The sequence below is a fragment of the Bos grunniens genome, chromosome 8 (assembly GCF_055505025.1).
Source record: "Bos grunniens cultivar Pamir isolate PY7600 chromosome 8, Bosgru_T2T1.0, whole genome shotgun sequence".
NCBI classification, from domain to species: Eukaryota; Metazoa; Chordata; class Mammalia; order Artiodactyla; family Bovidae; genus Bos; species Bos grunniens.
The window spans coordinates 41015220-41034624 of record NC_141172.1 but is presented as its reverse complement, the minus strand read 5'-3'; the positions used below and the strand labels follow the sequence as shown (position 1 = coordinate 41034624).

The following is a 19405-nucleotide window of genomic DNA, read 5'->3' as shown; positions in this document are numbered from 1 at the left end:
GGACAATCGACAATTTTAAAGGTTTCTCTTCCGGATAATTGGGGATGGGAGTAGGGGATGCTGCTGCCCTTCAATGAAATAGAAGGATTCAGAAGAGAAATATTCACTCTGTCGGAAGAAAATGATTTAATTTGGAACTTTTTGGTAGGATATTGGAAATCTTGATTGGTAAGGCCAGGCTGGAGGGAGAATTTTTGAAACTGAGAGCATTGAGGTCATACTTGAAGCCAGGGCCAATTTGGATCTCCATAGAATATTCTACATTCAAAATAGGGGACTGGACACGTCACAGGTACCGGCCATCAGTAGTTAGGGGCTGCTCAGAAAGCATTCGACACACGGAGGCTTGTGAGTCTGTCCAGGCTGCTCAGCAGAAGGCACCCCACGTAGGAGCCTTCGCGGGTGTGTCTCACAGCCCCTCCAGGAAAGCACTTTGGAAGCGCCCCAGAGGCAAGTCCTCCTAGACTCGCTAAGAGACATCTCGCCTGTGGCTGATGAGGACATCAGACGTATTAGTGATGCCTGCTGTGTACTCAGAAGGGGCCACTGACCACACAGTTACACTGACTGCATAGTTACAGCCAGAACAAAAGAGAAGCAGGCCTAAGAAAAACTGGGAGAATCTGTAGTCACAGGAAGGACAATGTGGAGAAAAAAGGTAGGAAGTTCCAAAACCGGAGCGTTGAAGGATGGAAAGATTTTAAGTAAGGAGCAGTGGAAGAGAAAGGAAACAAAACAGGTTTAGAGGTGATGAATAGAAACGGGATATAGGAGGCTTTGGGCAGGTTTGGAAAAATGTCAGTGTTTTGGTTGCTAAAGGAATTTATATGGTCAGGAAGGAGATTCATCAGTATTGATGACTCTAGAAGTGGATGCTAACAGGGAGGTGAGAAGTGGCATGAAGACTAGAGGGCGATGCAGGGAAGATACGAGTTTGACACTAGAGTTGGAAACTTTGTACTTGATTAATACAGAAATATCTAAAACAAATGCACTTGAATTCAGTCGCAGTGTTTGGTAAGCTGGTAGATGACCTAAGAGCAGTTTTCACAGGGAACTCTGTCTAGAAGTTGAGTTTGTGTTCAGTTGTCATTCTGTTCCCTGACTTTTCCCTCCCAATGCTAAGCTAGATTCTGTAGGGAAACAGAAAAATAAGGCAAGGTCTCTGTTAGGAAAAAAAAAGAAAGTCTCACAGCTGGAGGAAAGCAGGACAATCATGGATGTAAGGATTTGTGAAAGACACTCCAGAGGGGACCGTGAGAAATCACCAAGTGGGGAAGAAGCGTAGCGTGCTCTGGGGAGCTCCCAGGCTTCATCCTGTTATTCTCGCTGGGTTCGCATGCCAGGAGATCAGGCAGGTCAGAAGGGGGATGACCAGGTCAGGGGCATCCCAACGCTCCAGGCAAGAGACTTGAATTGATTCACTGAGGAAAACTTAAGAATGCAAATAGGGCAATCCCGTGATGAAAGGGGTATGTAAAATCTGACCAATGGGGTGTGGCCCATAATAACATCAGAAATACTCAGAATGGAGCTATTCCATCTTATTGCAGGGGAGAAGACGACTGGATGACAAAAAAGAACAGGCAAGCTAATAGGCCTTTCTTTGTGACCCCTGTCCCAAAAAGAAAAATACAGCAGAAGCCACCTTAACTGAAATAATCAGACCCAGTAGCCAGTCTGTCAATGAAAATATTAGTTAAGAGTAGAAAATGATACACATCTCACTTGTATGTAGATGAAAGCTTCAAGGAAAAAAATAAGATATGTCTGTTTGTCACAGTTTTGAGGGAAGGCTTGGGTTTCCTCTGAGTCTGCTTGATAGAATACAGTAGTCTATCTTGCATAAGTAACACCCATTATGTATCACATAGGATTTCCAGTATTGCTGTTTTTAGAGTGAGAATCTTTGGGTGGGGGGAGAAAAAAAGCTTTAGCTTTATTCCAGTATAATTAACAAAACTATAAGATATAAAGTATACATTGTGATTATTTGATAGATATATACATCATGAAAGGATTCCTCGGTCTAATTAACTAACCCACCCATTAGGGGGAATCCTGACACTAACAAAGCACAGTGAAGGCAAGAAAGAAAGTTAAGTCGCTCAGTCGTGTCTGACTCCTTGCGATCCCGTGGACTGTAGCCCACCAGGCTCCTCTGTCCATGGGATTCTCCAGGCAAGAATACTGGAGTGGGTTGCCATTTCCTTCTCCAGGAGATCTTCCCAACCCAGGGATCGAACCCAGGTCTCCTGCATTGCAGGCAGACGCTTTATCCTCTGAGCCACCAGGGAGTGAAGGCAGGTCCTTTCCAAATTATAGGAGTCTAGCCTTTGCCAACTTCAACAGTACTTTGTTTTTAAGCAACTCATCTTTTATGGAGTCTTTGGTTACGCTCACTGTTTTGTAGAAGTAAGAATCCTATTTCTTTTCATAGCTGTGTGTTTGTGCTGTCACTTCAGCTGTTTTAGACTGTTTGCGACTCTATGGACTCTAGCCCGCCAGGCTCCTCTGTCCATGGGATTCTCCAGGCAAGACTGCTGGAGTAGGTTGCCATGCTGTCCTCCAGGGGATCTTCCTCAACCCAGGGTTCAAAACACGGGTCTCTTAAGTCTCCTGCATTGGCAGGCAGGTTCTTTACCGCCAGTGCCACCTGGGAAGCCCACATTTATGTAGTTCCAGTAACAAGCATAACTAGCATCAAAATGTTGGGTGACACAGCTGAGTGTTGGTACAGAGTGAGGTGGAGAGAGCAGAAGGCCGGTACCGTGAGCAGAGACTTAGGTGGAGGTCCATTAAGAGACTATGCTGGCTGCCTTCAAGTTTACTCAGAGGTGCATCTCGTAAGATTTTCCCTAGATGCTCTGTTTCTAGGATGCATTTTAGGGATTGTCATCTATAATAGAATGCCACTGCCCATGAAAGCCTGTCCCAATGTTTGTCTGCCCCATGCCAATTGCTGACACTGTCTTGGTTGACGGGATCTCCGATTCTGTGTTAATTTCAGCTGGGGATTCCCAGCAAAACTGCTAGTCCTGGCTTAGGGTGCCACAGAGCTATGGAAACCAAGCAAGACCAGAAAAGTGCTAAGTGTGTTTACTAGTAAAACCTGGTCATAGTTCCCTCGGTCTTGTTTGTTTGTGCTTTAAAAGTAGAGATTCATTGTAAAATTTATTGCATTGCAAATTGCACTTGCAACATATGTATATTGCTTAGCTAATAGGAGCTCAAAATTCTGTTTAGAATTTTTTGCTTTATTGACTTAGGATTAAATAAAGCAGGATAGTCAAATTTGGCAAATAATCTTATATATACTTAGGAGTACCATATAGATACAACTTGAGTAAATCTAAATCTAAAATTATTGTACATTTCCCAATTGGCTTCTCAACTTTAACTGGAACCAGATATTCCTCTCCTGACACTCTTAATGTGTGTGTGTGTGTATGCATGTATATATGTATGTGTGTTCATACACGTCCATCTATGTAGCCTAACCAGATGCTTGTGTGCATGGTGTTTATGGAATTTCAGTCTCCTTGGGACCAGCTATTGTTTCTCCTTTGCACAGTAAACTCTTTGCATCTTATGTTTCCTGTTTGTTCATTGTTAATAGTAATAACATCCCAAGTGCATGTGCTACCTCATGACCTCATTCAGCTTCAACTCTCACACCAGTGTGGGTATGCTCTTTCACATTTGTAGTTCAGATTCCGAAGAGAAGTGAACTACCCCAGCCAGTCAGTCTCACTTGGGCTTATGCAGAGACCCTCAGGCCAGGCCCTGCACAAGCCTGAAGACAGGCAATCCCGAGAACAGGGGCCCATTCTCAGACCCACGGGGTGAGACCAGGGCAGGGAGAAGTTGCCTGATCTGGAACGTAGATCCAGGCAGGATGAACTGAGAGCAGGACAGCTCCCCTTACACTCCAGGCATGAAAGATAAAGACTGCCATCACTTATTCAAAGGAATGTTTTATATACATACAAGCAGGTTTTGCTCTGCCCCATTGCAAAAGTTGGCTTAAAGCTCAACATTCAGAAAACAAAGATCATGGCATCCGGTCCCATCACTTCATGGGAAATAGGTGGATGGGGAAACAGTGGCTGACTTTATTTTTGGGGGCTCGAAAATCACTGCAGATGGTGATTGCAGCCATAAAATTAAAAGACGCTTACTCCTTGGAAGGAAAGTTATGACCAACCTAGATAGCATATTAAAAGGAGAGACATTACTTTGCCAACAAAGGTCTGTCTAGTCAAGGCTATGGTTTTTCCAGTGGTCATGTATGGCTGTGAGAATTAGACTGTGAAGAAAGTTGAGCACCAAAGAATTGATGCTTTTGAACTGTGGTGTTGGAGAAGACTCTTGAGAGTCCCTTGGACTGCAAGGAGATCCAACCAGTCCATCCTAAAGGAGATCAGTCCTGGGTGTTCATTGGAAGGCCTGATGCTAAAGCTGAAACTCCAATACTTTGGCCACCTCATGCAAAGAGTTGACTCATTGGAAAAGACCCTGATGTTGGGAGGGATTGGGGGCAGGAGGAGGAGGGGCCAACAGAGGATGAGATGGTTGGATGGCATCACTGACTCAATGGACATGAGTTTGAGTAAACTCCGGGAGTTGGTGATGGATAGGGAGGCCTGGCGTGCTGCGATTCATGGGGTCACAAAGAGTCAGACACGACTGAGCGACTGAACTGAACTGATTGCATTACTTACAAATGTTCATTATCATGATACAGTTAAAAAAATCAGTCCCTCAAATAAGAGATTCCAGTTATCATCTATATTAGTTTGCCAGGGCTACCAAACGAAATAGCACATACCGAGCGGCTTAAACAACAAAAACTGACTTTGTCATTGTTCTGGAGGCAAGACGTCTGAGATCAAGGTATTGGCAGTGTCCTGTGTCTGTGTCCTAATCCTCTCCTCTTAGGAGGACACCACTCATATTGGATTAGCACCCACCCTAATGACCTCAGGATGGTGTGATCACTGACCTAGAGCCAGACATCCTGGAATGTGAAGTCAAGTGGCCTTAGAAAGCATCATTACAAAAAAAGCTAGTGGAGGTGATGGAATTCCAGTTGAGCTATTTCAAATCCTGAAAGATGATGCTGTGAAAGTGCTACATTCAATATGCCAGCAAATTTGGAAAACTCAGCAGTGGCCACAGGACTGGAAAAGGTCAGTTTTCATTCCAATCCCAAAGAAAGGCAATGCCAAAGAATGCTCAAACTACTGTGCAATTGCACTCATCTCACACGCTAGTAAAGTAATGCTCAAAATTCTCCAAGCCAGGCTTCAGCAATACGTGAACCATGAACTTCCACATGTTCAAGCTGGTTTTAGAAAAGGCAGAGGAACCAGAGATCAAATTGCCAACATCCACTGGATCATGGAAAAAAGCAAGAGAGTTCCAGAAAAGCATCTATTTCTGCTTTATTGACCATGCCAAAGCCTTTGCCTGTGCGGATCACAATAAACTGTGGAAAATTCTTCAAGAGATGGGAATACCAGACCACCTAACCTGCCTCTTGAGAAATCTGTATGCAGGTCAGGAAGCAACAATTAGAACTGGACATGAAACAACAGACTGGTTCCAAATAGGAAAAGGAGTACGTCAAGGCTATATATTGTCACCCTGCTTCTTTAACTTCTATGCAGAGTACATCATAGAAATGCTGGACTGGAAGAAACACAAGGTGGAATCAAGATTGCCAGGAGAAATATCAATAACCTCAGATATGCAGATGACACCACTCTTATGGCAGAAAGTGAAGAGGAACCAAAGAGCCTCTTGATGAAAGTGAAAGAGGAGAGTGAAAAAGTTGGCTTAAAGCTCAACTTTCAGAAACGAAGATCATGGCATCCGGTCCCATCACTTCATGGGAAATAGATGGGGAAACAGTGGAAACAGTTTCAGACTTTATTTTTTTGGGCTCCAAAATCACTGCAGATGGTGACTGCAGCCATGAAATTAAAAGATGCTTACTCCTTGGAAGGAAAGTTACGACCAACCTAGATAGCATATTCAAAAGCAGAGACATTACTTTGCCAACAAAGGTCCGTCTAGTCAAGGCTATGGTTTTTCCTGTGGTCATGTATGGATGTGAGAGTTGGACTGTGAAGAAGGCTGAGGGCTGAAGAATTGACGCTTTTGAACTGTGGTGTTGGAGAAGACTCTTGAGAGTCCCTTGGACTGCAAGGAGATCCAAGCAGTCCATTCTGAAGGAGATCAGCCCTGGGATTTCTTTGGAAGGAATGATGCTAAAGCTGAAACTCCAGTACTTTGGCCACCTCATGCGAAGAGTTGACTCATTGGAAAAGACTGTGATGCTGGGAGGGATTGGGGGCAGGAGGAGAAGGGGACGACAGAGGATGAGATGGCTGGATGGCATCACTGACTCGATAGATGTGAGTCTGAGTGAACTCCAGGAGTTGGTGATGGACAGGGAGGCCTGGCGCGCTGTGATTCATGGGGTCCCAAAGAGTCGGACACGACTTAGCGACTAATCTGAACTGAATGACCTCAGGGAGAAGGCAGTGGCACCCCACTCCAGTACTCTTGCCTGGAAAATCCCATGGATGGAGGAGCCTGGTAGGCTGCAGTCCACGGGGTCGCTAGGAGTCGGACATGACTGAACGACTTCACTTTCACTTTTGACTTTCATGCATTGGAGAAGGAAATGGCAACCCACTCCAGTGTTCTTGCCTGAAGAATCCCAGGGACGGCGCAGCCGGGTGGGCTGCTGTCTCTGGGGTCGCACAGAGTCGGACATGACTGAAGTGACTTAGCAGCAGCAGCAGCAATGACCTCAGTTCAGTTCAGTTCAGTTTCAGTTGCTCAGTCGTATCTGACTCTTTGCAACCCCTAGACAGATCTTTCTTGGAGGACCACCTTATCAGGAGGTCCACCTTCACCTTAAATGAAGAAAGACATAGGCTCACACAGGGGCCTTTGGAGTGGACTCTAGATATTCAGCCAGAGAAACTTAGTAAGGCAAACTTAACGACGTAATGAAGAAAACAGTCGTGATGGAAAGGACAAAGATGTCCCAGAGGAAGTGACAGTACCAAGCAGACCAAAAAAACACATTAAAGGAACGTGAGGGGGATTCACAACATTGAAAGGGCAAAGCATAAAATGCTGAAAGCTGATTCTTGGCAATTTGCCAAGGCTTAGAAAAGGGTCTTGATCTGTATCCTAAGCTATTTGATGAAAATAAGAAGGCAAGTGCTATCCAAATGTTCTGGATAGATTTTTTTTTTACCATTTTAATGCCATATTTCTCATGTTTTAAATTAGGGTACTAAATACTCATTTTACTATGTTTTTAATTCCCCTGTACATGCATAACCCACAATGAGTTAATGCTTTGACATGAATTTGTCAGTGTCGTAAAATGACCATAATTTTCCCGTTGATCATCAGAATGACTTTGTTCAGTCTCAGCTTGTATAGTCATTTTTATGTCCCTCACTTCCATGCAAAGCAAGGACTGTGTACGTGTGTGTGTGTCCATCTGTGTGCCATGTATGTAAGCACACATGTGCGTGCGTGCTTCTGTCTTTGCCGAAGTCTTCCCAAGATGTACTGTGCAATGTTCTTGACTGTATTATTCACCTAAGCCTGAGCATAATTTAGCCTCTTCTTGGTGGCTTATATTTCCCAGATAGCTCAGTTGGTAAAGAATCTGCCTGCAATGCAGGAGACCCGGATTTGATCCCTGGGTTGGGAAGATCCCCCGGAGAAAGGAACAGCTTACCCACTCCAGTATTCTGACCTGGAGAATTCCATGGTCCGTATAGTCCATGGGGTTGCAAAGAGTCAGACATGACTGAGCAACTTTCACTTTCACTTTGGTGGCTCAGAGACATCCTTTGTTCTGTGAAGTAGAGTAAGCTCCCAATGTGGGTAGGGCTTATGCAGTCAGACTTCTAGAGTTTACACCACTCAATTTTTTAATTGAAGTATAGTTGATTTACAATCTTACATTAATTTGGGGTGCACAGCATAGTGATTTAGTATGTTTACAGACTGTAGTCCATTAAAAGTTATTACAAGATAACGGCTGCGGTTCCCTGTGCTCTGCAGTGTGTCCTTGTCGTTCACCTACTTTATAGAGTAGTTTGTATCTCTTCATCCAGTACGGTATGCTTCATCTCTGCATGCCTGAGTTTCCTCACCTATAACATGAGGAGGATAACAGGACCTAAGGGGGTTGTTGTGAGGATGAAATGAGCAAATGTGTATAAAGCATGAAGCACCCAGCAGCACGGTGAGCAGCCTGTGAACCACGGCCCCCGCTGTCCGTGGCAATGGCAGCAGTAGCTGAGAAGGATTCACGATGCCATGCGTCTTCAGGTTTATTGAAATTGATGCTCTTTCCTTCCTCTAAGAGATGGCCTCCAATCACCGTGCTCCTGATTTCTCATGTTGCTTTACCTTTGTGGTCTCCTCGCTTGGAACTTGGCTCTTGGTGGCCTTCTTTGCATCTGCCCTAAGCAGAACAAGTGTCCTGTTCTTACCCTTGCCCCCATTTGAATTCCTTTGAATTTGATGCTTTAATCGTGGTGGGTTTACAGACAGAGAACTGGTCTTGTGCTGGTGGCCTGTAAGCTTCACGGACAGCCTGTCACAGGAAAACCCAGAAAAGTATTGATTATTTGACCCCAGGACCTGCACTTCACCATTTGTCGTCATCTCTCAATGAGGTTACACCCCTAATCATTCAGTCTCAGATGCATTAAATTATTCTTTGTAAGCTTTGAAATTATGCCACAATTCTTTCTGCATGTCTTCTTCTTCTTCCTTTTTAATATCCTGAGAACCTCCAAGTACACAGGTGGTCTAGGCCCCCGGAGGAGCTCTGCTATGGAAAGAAGCAGGTGAAGTTTTGTCTGTTAGGAGTTGATAGTGACTGGTGAATGGTCTTGGGGTAAGAGAGCCGACGTGTATTTCTTTAATTCTCCACTGTTGCTCTAAGCTGCTTTCACAGGCTCCCAAGCTCTCTCTTGGGCTCTGTGGTTGATTCCACCAAGGGAGCTGAAGTGTAACACGTGCCTAACAAAGGTGTTAATGCACTGTGTTTATAATGTGGCAGGAGTGATGGGGCCAGAAGTTTGGGGGACCACCCTCCCCTGCATCCAAGTCATTCTCTGAATAGAGCATTATGTTTACTACTGCCACAAAGGTACATAGTTGATCTTGAAGCTTAAATAACTTTTATGGGGTTTCCCTGGTGGCTCAGATGGTTAAGAATCTGCCTGCAATCAGGGAGATGTGGGTTTGATCCCTGGGTTGGGAAGATCCCCTGGAGAAGGGAATGGTTACCCACGCCAGTATTCTTGCCTGGAGAATCCCATGCTTATAATTTTAATAATCCATGTATTTTTTTCCCTCTTCTAATCTCAAATTTCTTTTACCTGAAATAGGTACTAATTTACTCTGTCTCACTGTATAAAGAGTGGCCCCCTTTCCCCACTCCTCTCCAGGTCTCCTTCTGTGGCTTCCTTATGCTATCAGAGGGAAAGAAAGAGCCTTGGATCATTGTTGCGAATGTGATCTAAAATGATCAAACAAGAAACTGAAAAGCTCTCAGTATCAGAAATTGAGTTAAACTGAGGCTCCATCTGCTTTCCCTGAGTGGCCAACATTGTCCATCTCAGTCCCCAACTTAGGGAGAGCAGGGAACTCAGCTGGCCTCTGATTTGCCTCACAGATGAGTGAATTAAGAAATGGGGGTCTATAAAATTGTCATCAGTTAATTGAACCCCAGAGGAAAAAATTTTGTTTTAAAACTGTGCTAAAATTCTTAGCCTTCAGATTAATTTGTTTCATTTCTTGAGTGTTTGAGGCATTTGGTAACAATGGTACAAAGTTTGTGAACAGGTATGTCTTGTGTACGGGAATTTCCTTACATCATGGATGTTTCCTTAATAACACTGAATGAGTGAGTAATTGAAGATTTCTGAAAAGGCTTCTAGTCATTGGCCAGGACAAGACCAAACGTGCTTCTTGTTGAAATATTGTAAAGTTTGAGTTTGGAAGGAAAACTCGCAAGATTTCACAGCATTATGTGCTGAGGTGCAAGGAACATGTATGAACCTGCAGTTGTTGGGGATTTTTCCTTAATGTTGAATTTGTTTTCTTTTACAGGGACTTTTTTTGTTGGGATAAAAAACACATAGCGTAAAATGTATAATTTTAACCACTCTTAAGTGTATACTTCAGTACATTATTGTGTACCTACCACTGTTCTCTGCTCCAGAAATTTTTCATCATCTCAAACTGAAATTCTGTACTCATTAATCAGTCAGTTCTCACACCCCTATCTGTTTGACCCCTGAGGACCACTGCTATCCTTTTTGATGTACATGGAATTGTACAATATTTGTCTTTTTGTGTCTTGCTTATTTTACCTCTGGAAATTTGATTTTATGCATATTGACCTAACAGATGGCTTGGGGCAGGGGTGGTAATTGTTGACCTCAAAAATAAAAGTTATTTTATCAGCAAAAATGAGTTTGTTCAGGAATAGCATAGAATTGTGTTTCAGGACAACCATGCTGTAACAAAAATCATAGACAAGTCCAACAAACAAAGGAGAGGAGTGTTCTTTAATGGATAAAAAGGAAGAAGTTGGGGAGGGTTGTTTGGAGAAAAGGAAGGGTTTGGAGTGATAATGGTTTCTCACAGGCTGGGTTGCTGGGGTAGTGGTTGTCTTATAGGAGATGCAGTGTACAGTTGAGCCTGGGCAGTGCGGGGGTTAGGAGTGCCAGCCCTCTCTGCGGTCAGAAATCTGTGTGTAACTTAGAGTGGGCCCCCACACCTGCAGGTCCTCTGCACCCAACTTGGGATTAAACCAACTGCAGATCATGTAGTGCTGTAGTAGTTCCTACTGGTAAAAATCGGTGTGCAAGTGGACTCACACAGTTCAAACCTGTGTTGTTCAAAGGTCAACCAAATATCTGTTCCAGTCAGGTCCTGTAACTGGTGAATCTGTCCTGTTGATGATTCTTCTCAGGGTCTGAATCTGACAGTTCTTCCTGTGATTGACATGCAGTGGTGCTTTGTGAGAGCTCCCCCTTTTGGCCTCCTGACTCCATTTTCATGAGGCTTCCCTTTATTAATTTTCATATGATAATCAAAAACAATTGTCCAGTTTCTGCCATGGATCTGAAATTCTGTATCCAAAATTGCTATAGTTGTTATGAAACAGAGTGACTGAAATGATTGTGGCATTTTGAGCAAGAGCTCCATGTTCAATTTTTGTTGTTGTTAAATATTTCTATTATAAAAATGTTTCTTATTCATGAAATCTTGAATTTTCTTTAAAATGCCACTTTTTGGTTGTAGTCGCTGCTCCTATTCCCCTGGTTGTCTGGGGGATCATTACTTGTATTATTTGCTTCTAGGTCTTAGCAGGGCTTGAGGGAGGTCTAGTCTCCCTGAATATTGGAATGAAGTTTAGTGGTCAGCAGGAAGCAGTGGAATTGACATGTAATTGGCACCAATCCTCTGTCTTTACTGCTTAGCCCTCAGTTCTGTAACCCTCACCCCTACCTCCAGCAGCATCTGAGGGCCTTCTGGAATCCAATTAGAGTCCTAAGGGAGAAGGACCCCCAGAGAAACAGGGGGTAAAGAGAAGAAACACACAGAGAGAAACCTTGTCAGGGGGCAGATATTTAAATACCAGATATTTGAATTTAGAATACGGAATTTCCTATTTCATCTCCAAAAAGATCATCCATGCATTGTCTAGAATTGCTTTCGAATTCCTCCATTTAGTTTTTCTGAAGATGGTCTGTTCCACTGTGAGGGCTGTGCCACACAGCTCGGTGTGTTTGGAGATGCTGAGTGGAAAAGACAGCCACAGGGAAACGGTGCGCCCAGAGCTGGCTTGTGGCTTTTGTTTGCTCGTCCCTGTTCACCTATTCATAGTCATGGATCCCTTCTGCTGCTGCCTGGCATCGTGGAGTAACATATAACAGCACCTCGCTGTACCCTGGGGTTGAGAAGAGTCAGGATAATGCGCACTTTCTGGACTGTTCATCTTTCACTAAGACGTAGTGTGTGTCGGGATGACAGAGGGGGGCATGGCTGGACCCACGTGTGGCTTATTCCCGGGTCTGCCATGTGCTCTGTAAGCTGCAAACTGTTTGCTTTAAAACAGCTAATCCTGTACTACCGACCGTCTCCACGGACTGTCTCCTCCTGCATTTTATGTTCAGAACCTACACACACAAACACACATACACACACACACACCCCCCAACCTTCTCCTGCATTTTACGATCAGAACCTACTACACACACACATGGATGCACACACACACACACACACACACACACATACCGACTGTCTCCTGCATTTTATGATCAGAACCTGCATACATACAAACACACACACACACACACACACACACACACCAACCTTATCCTGCATTTTATGATCAGAACCTACACACACACACACACACACACACACACACACACTGCTTTCTTAACTGATTGAGGAAAAAGCCACTCTGTATCTTATCCTTGAATATCCTGTGTCATCATCATGTATTCTTTAAAAAAATTTTTTTTAAATTGAAAGAGAAAAAGAAAAAAGGGGGTGGGGGAAGAAGGTTGCCATCCAGTGGAAGAAGGAGTAATTCCCAGCTTCATTCAGGAAAAAAAAACGCAGGCTGAAATAAGCTTAACTATTTTAACTTGGCTGGGGATTTTTTATCACCAGAAGGGTTTTTTTCTTTCTTAGCGACTTCGGGAGCCAAATGGGTGCCGTGTGCCTTTAAGGGAAGAAGCGCCTCAGCAAACTTCGCTATAGTTGTGTCTCACCGTTTGGGTAGGGAAGGAAAGCGTTAATTTCTTATTTGTACACTTTTTTTCCCCCGACTTCCTTCCTATTCACTTCATTAAATCTAGAGGCAGTTCAGCATGGGAGCCGTCTGTATGTTGAATTAGGGCTCGCACTCTTGCGCAACACGTCACCAGTCGGAAACTGGGGGTTTGCTTCTGTGATTTATTTCAATATTGTGCTGGTAAAAGGTTTGGAAGGGAATTCTTTGTGGGGTAGTACTTGAGCATTGTGTAGCAAGTTTTGTGTGTGTGTCACTAGCCCCTAGCCCTGAGTAGTGTCAGTGAAGCCAGTTGAATAAATATTTTTTTTTTTTAAGAGGAGAACAATTTTAAATTTTCCATGAATAATTTTACTTTCAGGCTGGAGTAATCTTACTCCACTCTCTTAAGTGCGAGAAGCACTGGGAAATATTTAGTGAATTGATTTCCATTAGAAAAAGACCCTTAGAAATCCCTGAACATAAAGCACTGCATATGGATGTGTTTGGGGTCTTTGGGGAGGAGGGAAAATGTTTTGTAGTTCTCTGCATTCCTGCATAAAACCTTAATTTAAGGGGAATAATGGTCAGTACTTTGTCTGTTTCCTTGTAATTCCAAACCCTAAATTTAATAAGAATCTGCACGTATTAGCAATTGTAATAAAAATGGTCTCCCTGGTTCTTTTTGCAGTTTAATTTGTTTTCGCTTCTTAGCTACTCCCAGATTTAGAGATTGAGAAGTCCAAATATCACAAGCTTATGCTTTGTTCCATTCTTGCAAAATTAAGGGAGGGGTAAGAGGAGAAATATCCTTTCACAACTTCCCCCCTCTCCATTTATCCCCCAGAAAAGAAAAACAATGAAAAATTTTACAGCATGAAACTGAAAGTGAAGTGTCACAGTTGTTTGGGATTTTCTTTAAAGAGAATAATATATTGTATTAAAATACTTAAACTTGAGAACATGCACATTGCTTTAACTTACATGCATTTAATGAAATAATTCTTTTATCAAAAAAAAAATCATCTTAGACTGCTCCAAAACCACGCAGCCTATTTTCTTAAAGCACTAAAATAAGCTTTAAAATACAAAAAAAAGCATACCTGTTTTTTTTTTTTTTAATAAATTTGAATATTAATTTGTTTTCTTATTGGCTTAATTGTTCAAATGTGAGTAAGAATGAGAAACCACCTGAGCTAAAAATCTCTAATTCTGCTGCCTGGAATAATCAGGGGGAAAAAATATGATAAGTAGTTGTCAATATTAAAACAGGCTGAAGGAGGAAGGCTTCGGGCCTTGTAGTAGGTAGAATGAAACAGCAGATTTGAGTCTCCACAATCCTTTCAGTATTAAATTTTCAGTAAAATAAAATTACTTGTATATGAAAACATAGCCTTTCCCCAGCTCTCTTTTTTTTCCTGATCAGCTGATGAAGAGACTAGCAGCTCGCTGCTTTGCTGGCTTGTTAATTTTATCCCCACTAACTGTGATTTCCGATAGCCGGCCTGCTGATAGTGGTAAGGTAAATATCCTTTTTCGTTGCCGTCTTGAAGATTCAGTAGAACTACATCCCAGGCATGTGTAGGTGTGTAACACATCAAAAGCCGGTGTTCTCCGTATTTCTGTGTGTAACTGGGTGCTTGAGGAGAGCAATACCATTAACTGTTGACAGCCTTGCATGCTGTATTTATTATTAGCATGTTCAGCCTCCAAGATTTGCGGGACAAATTTTCTTTTCTTAATCTTCGCTTTAGCTGCAGTGTGTTTAGCTGTATAGTGGGTGTCCTGCTTTTAGTCAAATGAATATTAATGAAATAACGTGGAGCTTTTTTTTTTTCTTCCTTCTTTTTTCTTTTTCCTCATAACTCATCAGACCTTGCCTCCTTCATAGTGGTTATCTGCACACTGTAGGATCGTGATGGAAATTGTCTTTTGATTATTAAGGCCTGGGCTCAGGCTGTCCCTTTAGGATTCTGTCTGTGTGCATGTTGCTTCTCTGGGTTTGCACATTGGAAGATGCATAGAAAGCCTATTTTTTTCTTTCTGAAATCCCACTGGCATTTTTAACATGCCAGGTTGTTTTGTGTTCTGCACCAGGTTTTCTTCACAAAACCTTTCTTTTTCAGAAGGCATTGTACATAAGTGAAAGAAATTATGTCTGAGCTGTAATCACTCTTTATATTGATTGTTATACTCACATGATCATAAATATTAGCCATGTTTGGTGCTGTGGAGAAATGAAGGTAATTGCCTTATGATTAGAGCTCTTTTCAGCTACGAGAAAGGATTGATTAGCATTTGCATACTGGAGGCAATATTGAGAGGCAGGAGGAACAAATAACAACATCAGTTATTTTGTGTGAGAAACCAATCTTGATATGCAATTTAAAGGTCTTTTTAAAAATTTTCTTTTCCATGGTCAAATTTTCTCTTATCTATTGCTGTTTTTTTCTTTGCAGTTTTTCCTTTCCCTTTATTTTCCTTAAGTTTTGAGATTAACCAGGAGGGGGAAAAAAAGTTTAAACTTCTGGGTCTGTCACATGGATCTCTTAGCCCCTTATGAACAGGCTTCTTCTTATACCTGGTTGTTTTTATAGCTATTTTATTGTCTCTCTGCACTAGTGCTGCTGGCTCTGGTTTAAAGCAAGCGTTTGCAGGTAATTGGAAAAAAGTGTTTTTTGTTTGTGAGTGTGTGTGTTCTTTATCGGATGATTTAAGTGCGTTTACCCAGGAATGTGGCTTTGTACTTCCCGTTTCCTTGTTTACTAATTGCTATGTTAGAAGAAAATCTGGATGGAATTTTGACTTACGTTGTGAATCATGAATAAATTGATGTAAAACCTCAAAGAAGAGAAGGTCAAAGCTTATATGAATGTAAGGATGCAATCTTAGGGAAATTTTTTCCTCATTCACCCCTTGTTTCAGTTTACCTTTGACTCTCTACAGAAATAAGACAGTAAAGGTCTTTTTCCTACATCGAGCTGAAATGTCATTTGGTTTTAGTTATCTTCAAACACTTAAATGTATAAATCTCTTCGTATTTGTCACATTCTTTGCTATTAGTGTTTCGGGCCTTCACATATTTTGATCAGGAAATAAGACTTGGGTTAAAGATACATTTATCCAATATGGTGGTTTTCTATTTTTCTTCTTATTTCACTGATTACTGTTAATTTCTACTTTGTTTCATTTTGTTCTAATTATCTAATTTTTTTTTTTCTTTTTAGTATTCTCTTGTCTTGAATTTTTCTCCTTCATTTCCAATTAACAGGCCATTGAAGACGGCAATTTGGAAGAAATGGAAGAGGAAGTCCGGCTTAAGAAGCGAAAAAGACGAAGAAACGTGGATAAAGATCCTGCAAAAGAAGATGTGGAGAAGGCCAAGAAGAGGAGAGGTCGCCCTCCAGCTGAGAAGCTGTCACCAAATCCCCCTAAACTGACGAAGCAGATGAATGCGATCATTGACACGGTGATAAACTACAAAGACAGGTGAGCACTCAGTCCCTCACCTCCGTCGTCTTCACCAAGACCACACGTGCTGCTGCCTGCAGAGCATGATCCATCGCGGTGCACCCTGGGTTCTAGGGCCCTTTCTTCCTCCTGGTTTATGGTTTTTGCTCCAGAGGTATCAGCAAACTTGGATGCAATTTAGAGAGGCTACACTTGATATTTTGTATGATGTTTTACCAGGTATTATGTAAGATATTTGGAAATAGGAGTTTAGATGACAAAATTAAAAAACAAAACAAAACCCTAAGGGATTTCCGAAATACCATCATTTGTATGGAAGGATTGGAAACAGAGTGAAATTATTCCTTTGGCTTGAATTGTTAGAGGGGAAAAAAAAGTCTTAGCACATTTAAGGTGAATATTCATGTTAAGACTTTGTTTTAAACCAAACCGATGCTTCCATCAAAATACCGGTTCTTCTTTCCTTCCAAGGTATTTTGATGGAAGCATCGGTTTGGTTTAAAACAAAGTCTTAACGTGAATATTCACCTTAACTATGCTAAGACTTTTTTTCCCCCTCTAACAACTCAAGCCAAAGGTATAATTTCACTCTTTTCAATCCTTCCATATAAATTTCTGAGCACTTGTTCAAGCCATCTCCTTCTTCCCAATAACCCTACCTAAAGAGGATGGTTTTCCAGCAACTTTATCTCTTTTTCATGGAGCTTTTGAATGTGAACTTTGAGAAATCTGTACCAGACACTATCTCCAGGCCATTTTTAAACAGTAAACAATTATTTGAAAACCAGAGTAAAGATGTTTTGAGATGTCAAGCAGCTGTATGTAGTTGATAAATTAGGCTACATTTTGGTTAGTTGATTTGGTTTCTATTCAGTAATCATGTGATGCAGTTTTAATAGGAAGGTCACATCTCATTTCAGTTGAAAAAACTGATGAGAAAAAACACACTTTATGTCTCTTGGTTTCCTAGTGGCATGAATCAATTTTTAGTTACCAGAAACCTTTGATATTAACTCTGCTGCTCTGTATACCTGGAATTGTTTGCCACAAATAACTTAAGTTGTGCTTTTAGTCCTTCACTGTAACTTTAGCACATGTTTTTGTAGGAGGAAGAAAACCTCATCATAAAGATTAAGTAGAACAAGCAAGAAATTTTCAACCATAGGGTTTTATTAATAGCTCCTTACAGAAAATATAAAGACTTCTCAGAAAACAGTGAAAGGGGAATAGGCGCAACTGTGTGTGAACAGAGTCTGAAGTTCTCGGGCCTCTTTCCCTCCCGGGTGTCTCGGGTTCCCTCCTGCTTACTGTTCTCACTGTTTTCTTTTCTTTTCTTTTTTTTTAAGTCATTTCCTTTGAGAATTCTAAAGTGGCTACAAAGGGCGGCCCCATTACATCACGTCTGGATAAGATGTTCATTGACATGGGGGAGTGACAGTAATCTAGGAAAGGAAGTTTGGCCGTGAGATCATTCTTTGCCCAGGTGAACACGCAGACTTGTCACCCAAGCATAAGTCGTGCTCTCTGTCAAGTCTCTGTCCCTTCTTGGCTATACTGGTAGGTTGGCTGGAGGCAGAAATCGTTTCCAGGAAGTCAGTTTGGACACTTAGACCTTATTTATTAGCTCCTGGCATAGAGAGAAATAAGTAGAGGGTGTCATTCTGCATATACCTCTAACTTTTTGCCTTTGTCTCTGGAGAGAGACACGTCTGTGGCTTTGACCAGGTGTGCCTTGATGTTTAACAGGCATTGTGTTCATGACCTGCTGAGTGAGCCTAGGTCTGCTGGAACACTGAGAAGAGCCAAGGAAGTCCTTGGAGGTTTAGAAAGTCCTTTTATTCCAGGTGATGTCTATCTCTTCCTTTAATGGTATAAAAGAGGTCACCACCCGGTAAACCACATACTGCCAACAGATTGTTTTGTTTTATATTTCTTTTTTTTTCTTTCTTTTTTAAAGCAAGCACATAAATCTAGCGAGAATTCCTATAAAGCGTCAGGGTTCCCCCACCCCACCAGCATCACCACCTTTTTTGAAACACCTAAAAGTCTGGCAGCAGCACTGTCCCTAGGCTCCTCTAAGGTACCCGTCGGAGCAGAGAATTGGCCGTTGCCCCCCCTCCCCCGTGGGCTGTCCCTCTCTGGATGACCACTGTCCCCACCGGCCGCTATCATCCCTCCAGTGTGGAGTGTCGGTTGTCATTTATCATTGTATTTTTCATTCCTGGCTCATTTCACTCCTTTAGATCACCTGCCAGCTCCGTAACCTTTTGGGTTTGTGATTTGCTGATGCACAGGGCCATAGGCTGACAACTTTTCCAAAAACCACCCCCAAATACAGAGTCATATGAAGGTCTCTCCCTTAAACCTCAGCTAAGCATAGCACAGTAGTTTAAGCTCTGGTCTTGGCTTAACTACCTGCATTCCAATCCGAACTCTACCATTTACTGCCTGTGGGGCAGCTGGGCAACTGACTTAACCTCCCTGACCCTCAGTTTCCTCGTCCACAAAATGGAGTGATTACAGTACCTGCCTCTAGAGGTGTTAGGAGGATTTGATGAGTTAATATAGCTCTTTGAACAGTTTAATTATTAATAATCAGCCTTTCAGACTATTTATAGCAAATCAGGTGGGTGAGCGGAGCTCTGAGCACCATAAAGAAAATGTCCTTGCTCATACGGTTTTCATACTGTAATTTCTAAAACCAGGAACATGCAGTTTCCCTGGGACTGATGATGGAGCATGCCTTTGGTTGTACTACAGAGCGAGGATATTTAAATATTTCAACATGCAGGCATTGAATCATTTGTTTTTTTCCTCTTTCATTGGTTTTATTTATTTTACTTTTCCTTAAAGTACTTATTCTATTAGCACCCACATTTAGGTATGTTCTGGGAAGTACATTCTGCATGTTTCATATGCATTTCGTGTTAGTCATCCTCTAGAAAAAAAGCTTACTCTATGTTTTTTATGTCTCTTACCAAATTTGGCGCTCAAGTAGGAGTCACTCAAATTAGGAGCGCCTTTAATTAGATACATCATATTTTTGGTTTTAGAAAATGCTGCCGAGAAATGTACTTCTCCATG

At 42.1% G+C, this 19405-nt stretch overlaps 1 protein-coding gene across 14 annotated transcripts in view; it reads left to right on the top strand.

The window, feature by feature from the left end:
* Nucleotides 1-19405, top strand: part of SMARCA2 (SWI/SNF related BAF chromatin remodeling complex subunit ATPase 2) — a 180115-nt gene that overhangs the window by 134259 nt on the left and 26451 nt on the right. For 11 of the 14 annotated variants that reach the window (XM_086415363.1, XM_086415355.1, XM_086415365.1 and 8 more), the window contains exon 28: nucleotides 16122-16339. In XM_086415363.1, the coding sequence (XP_086271489.1) occupies nucleotides 16122-16339 (218 nt within the window). Of the gene's footprint in view, nucleotides 1-12890; nucleotides 13062-14276; nucleotides 14373-16121; nucleotides 16340-19405 lie in introns of those variants that run through there. The other 3 variants (XM_086415366.1, XM_086415368.1, XM_086415367.1) reach the window with 3 other exon arrangements.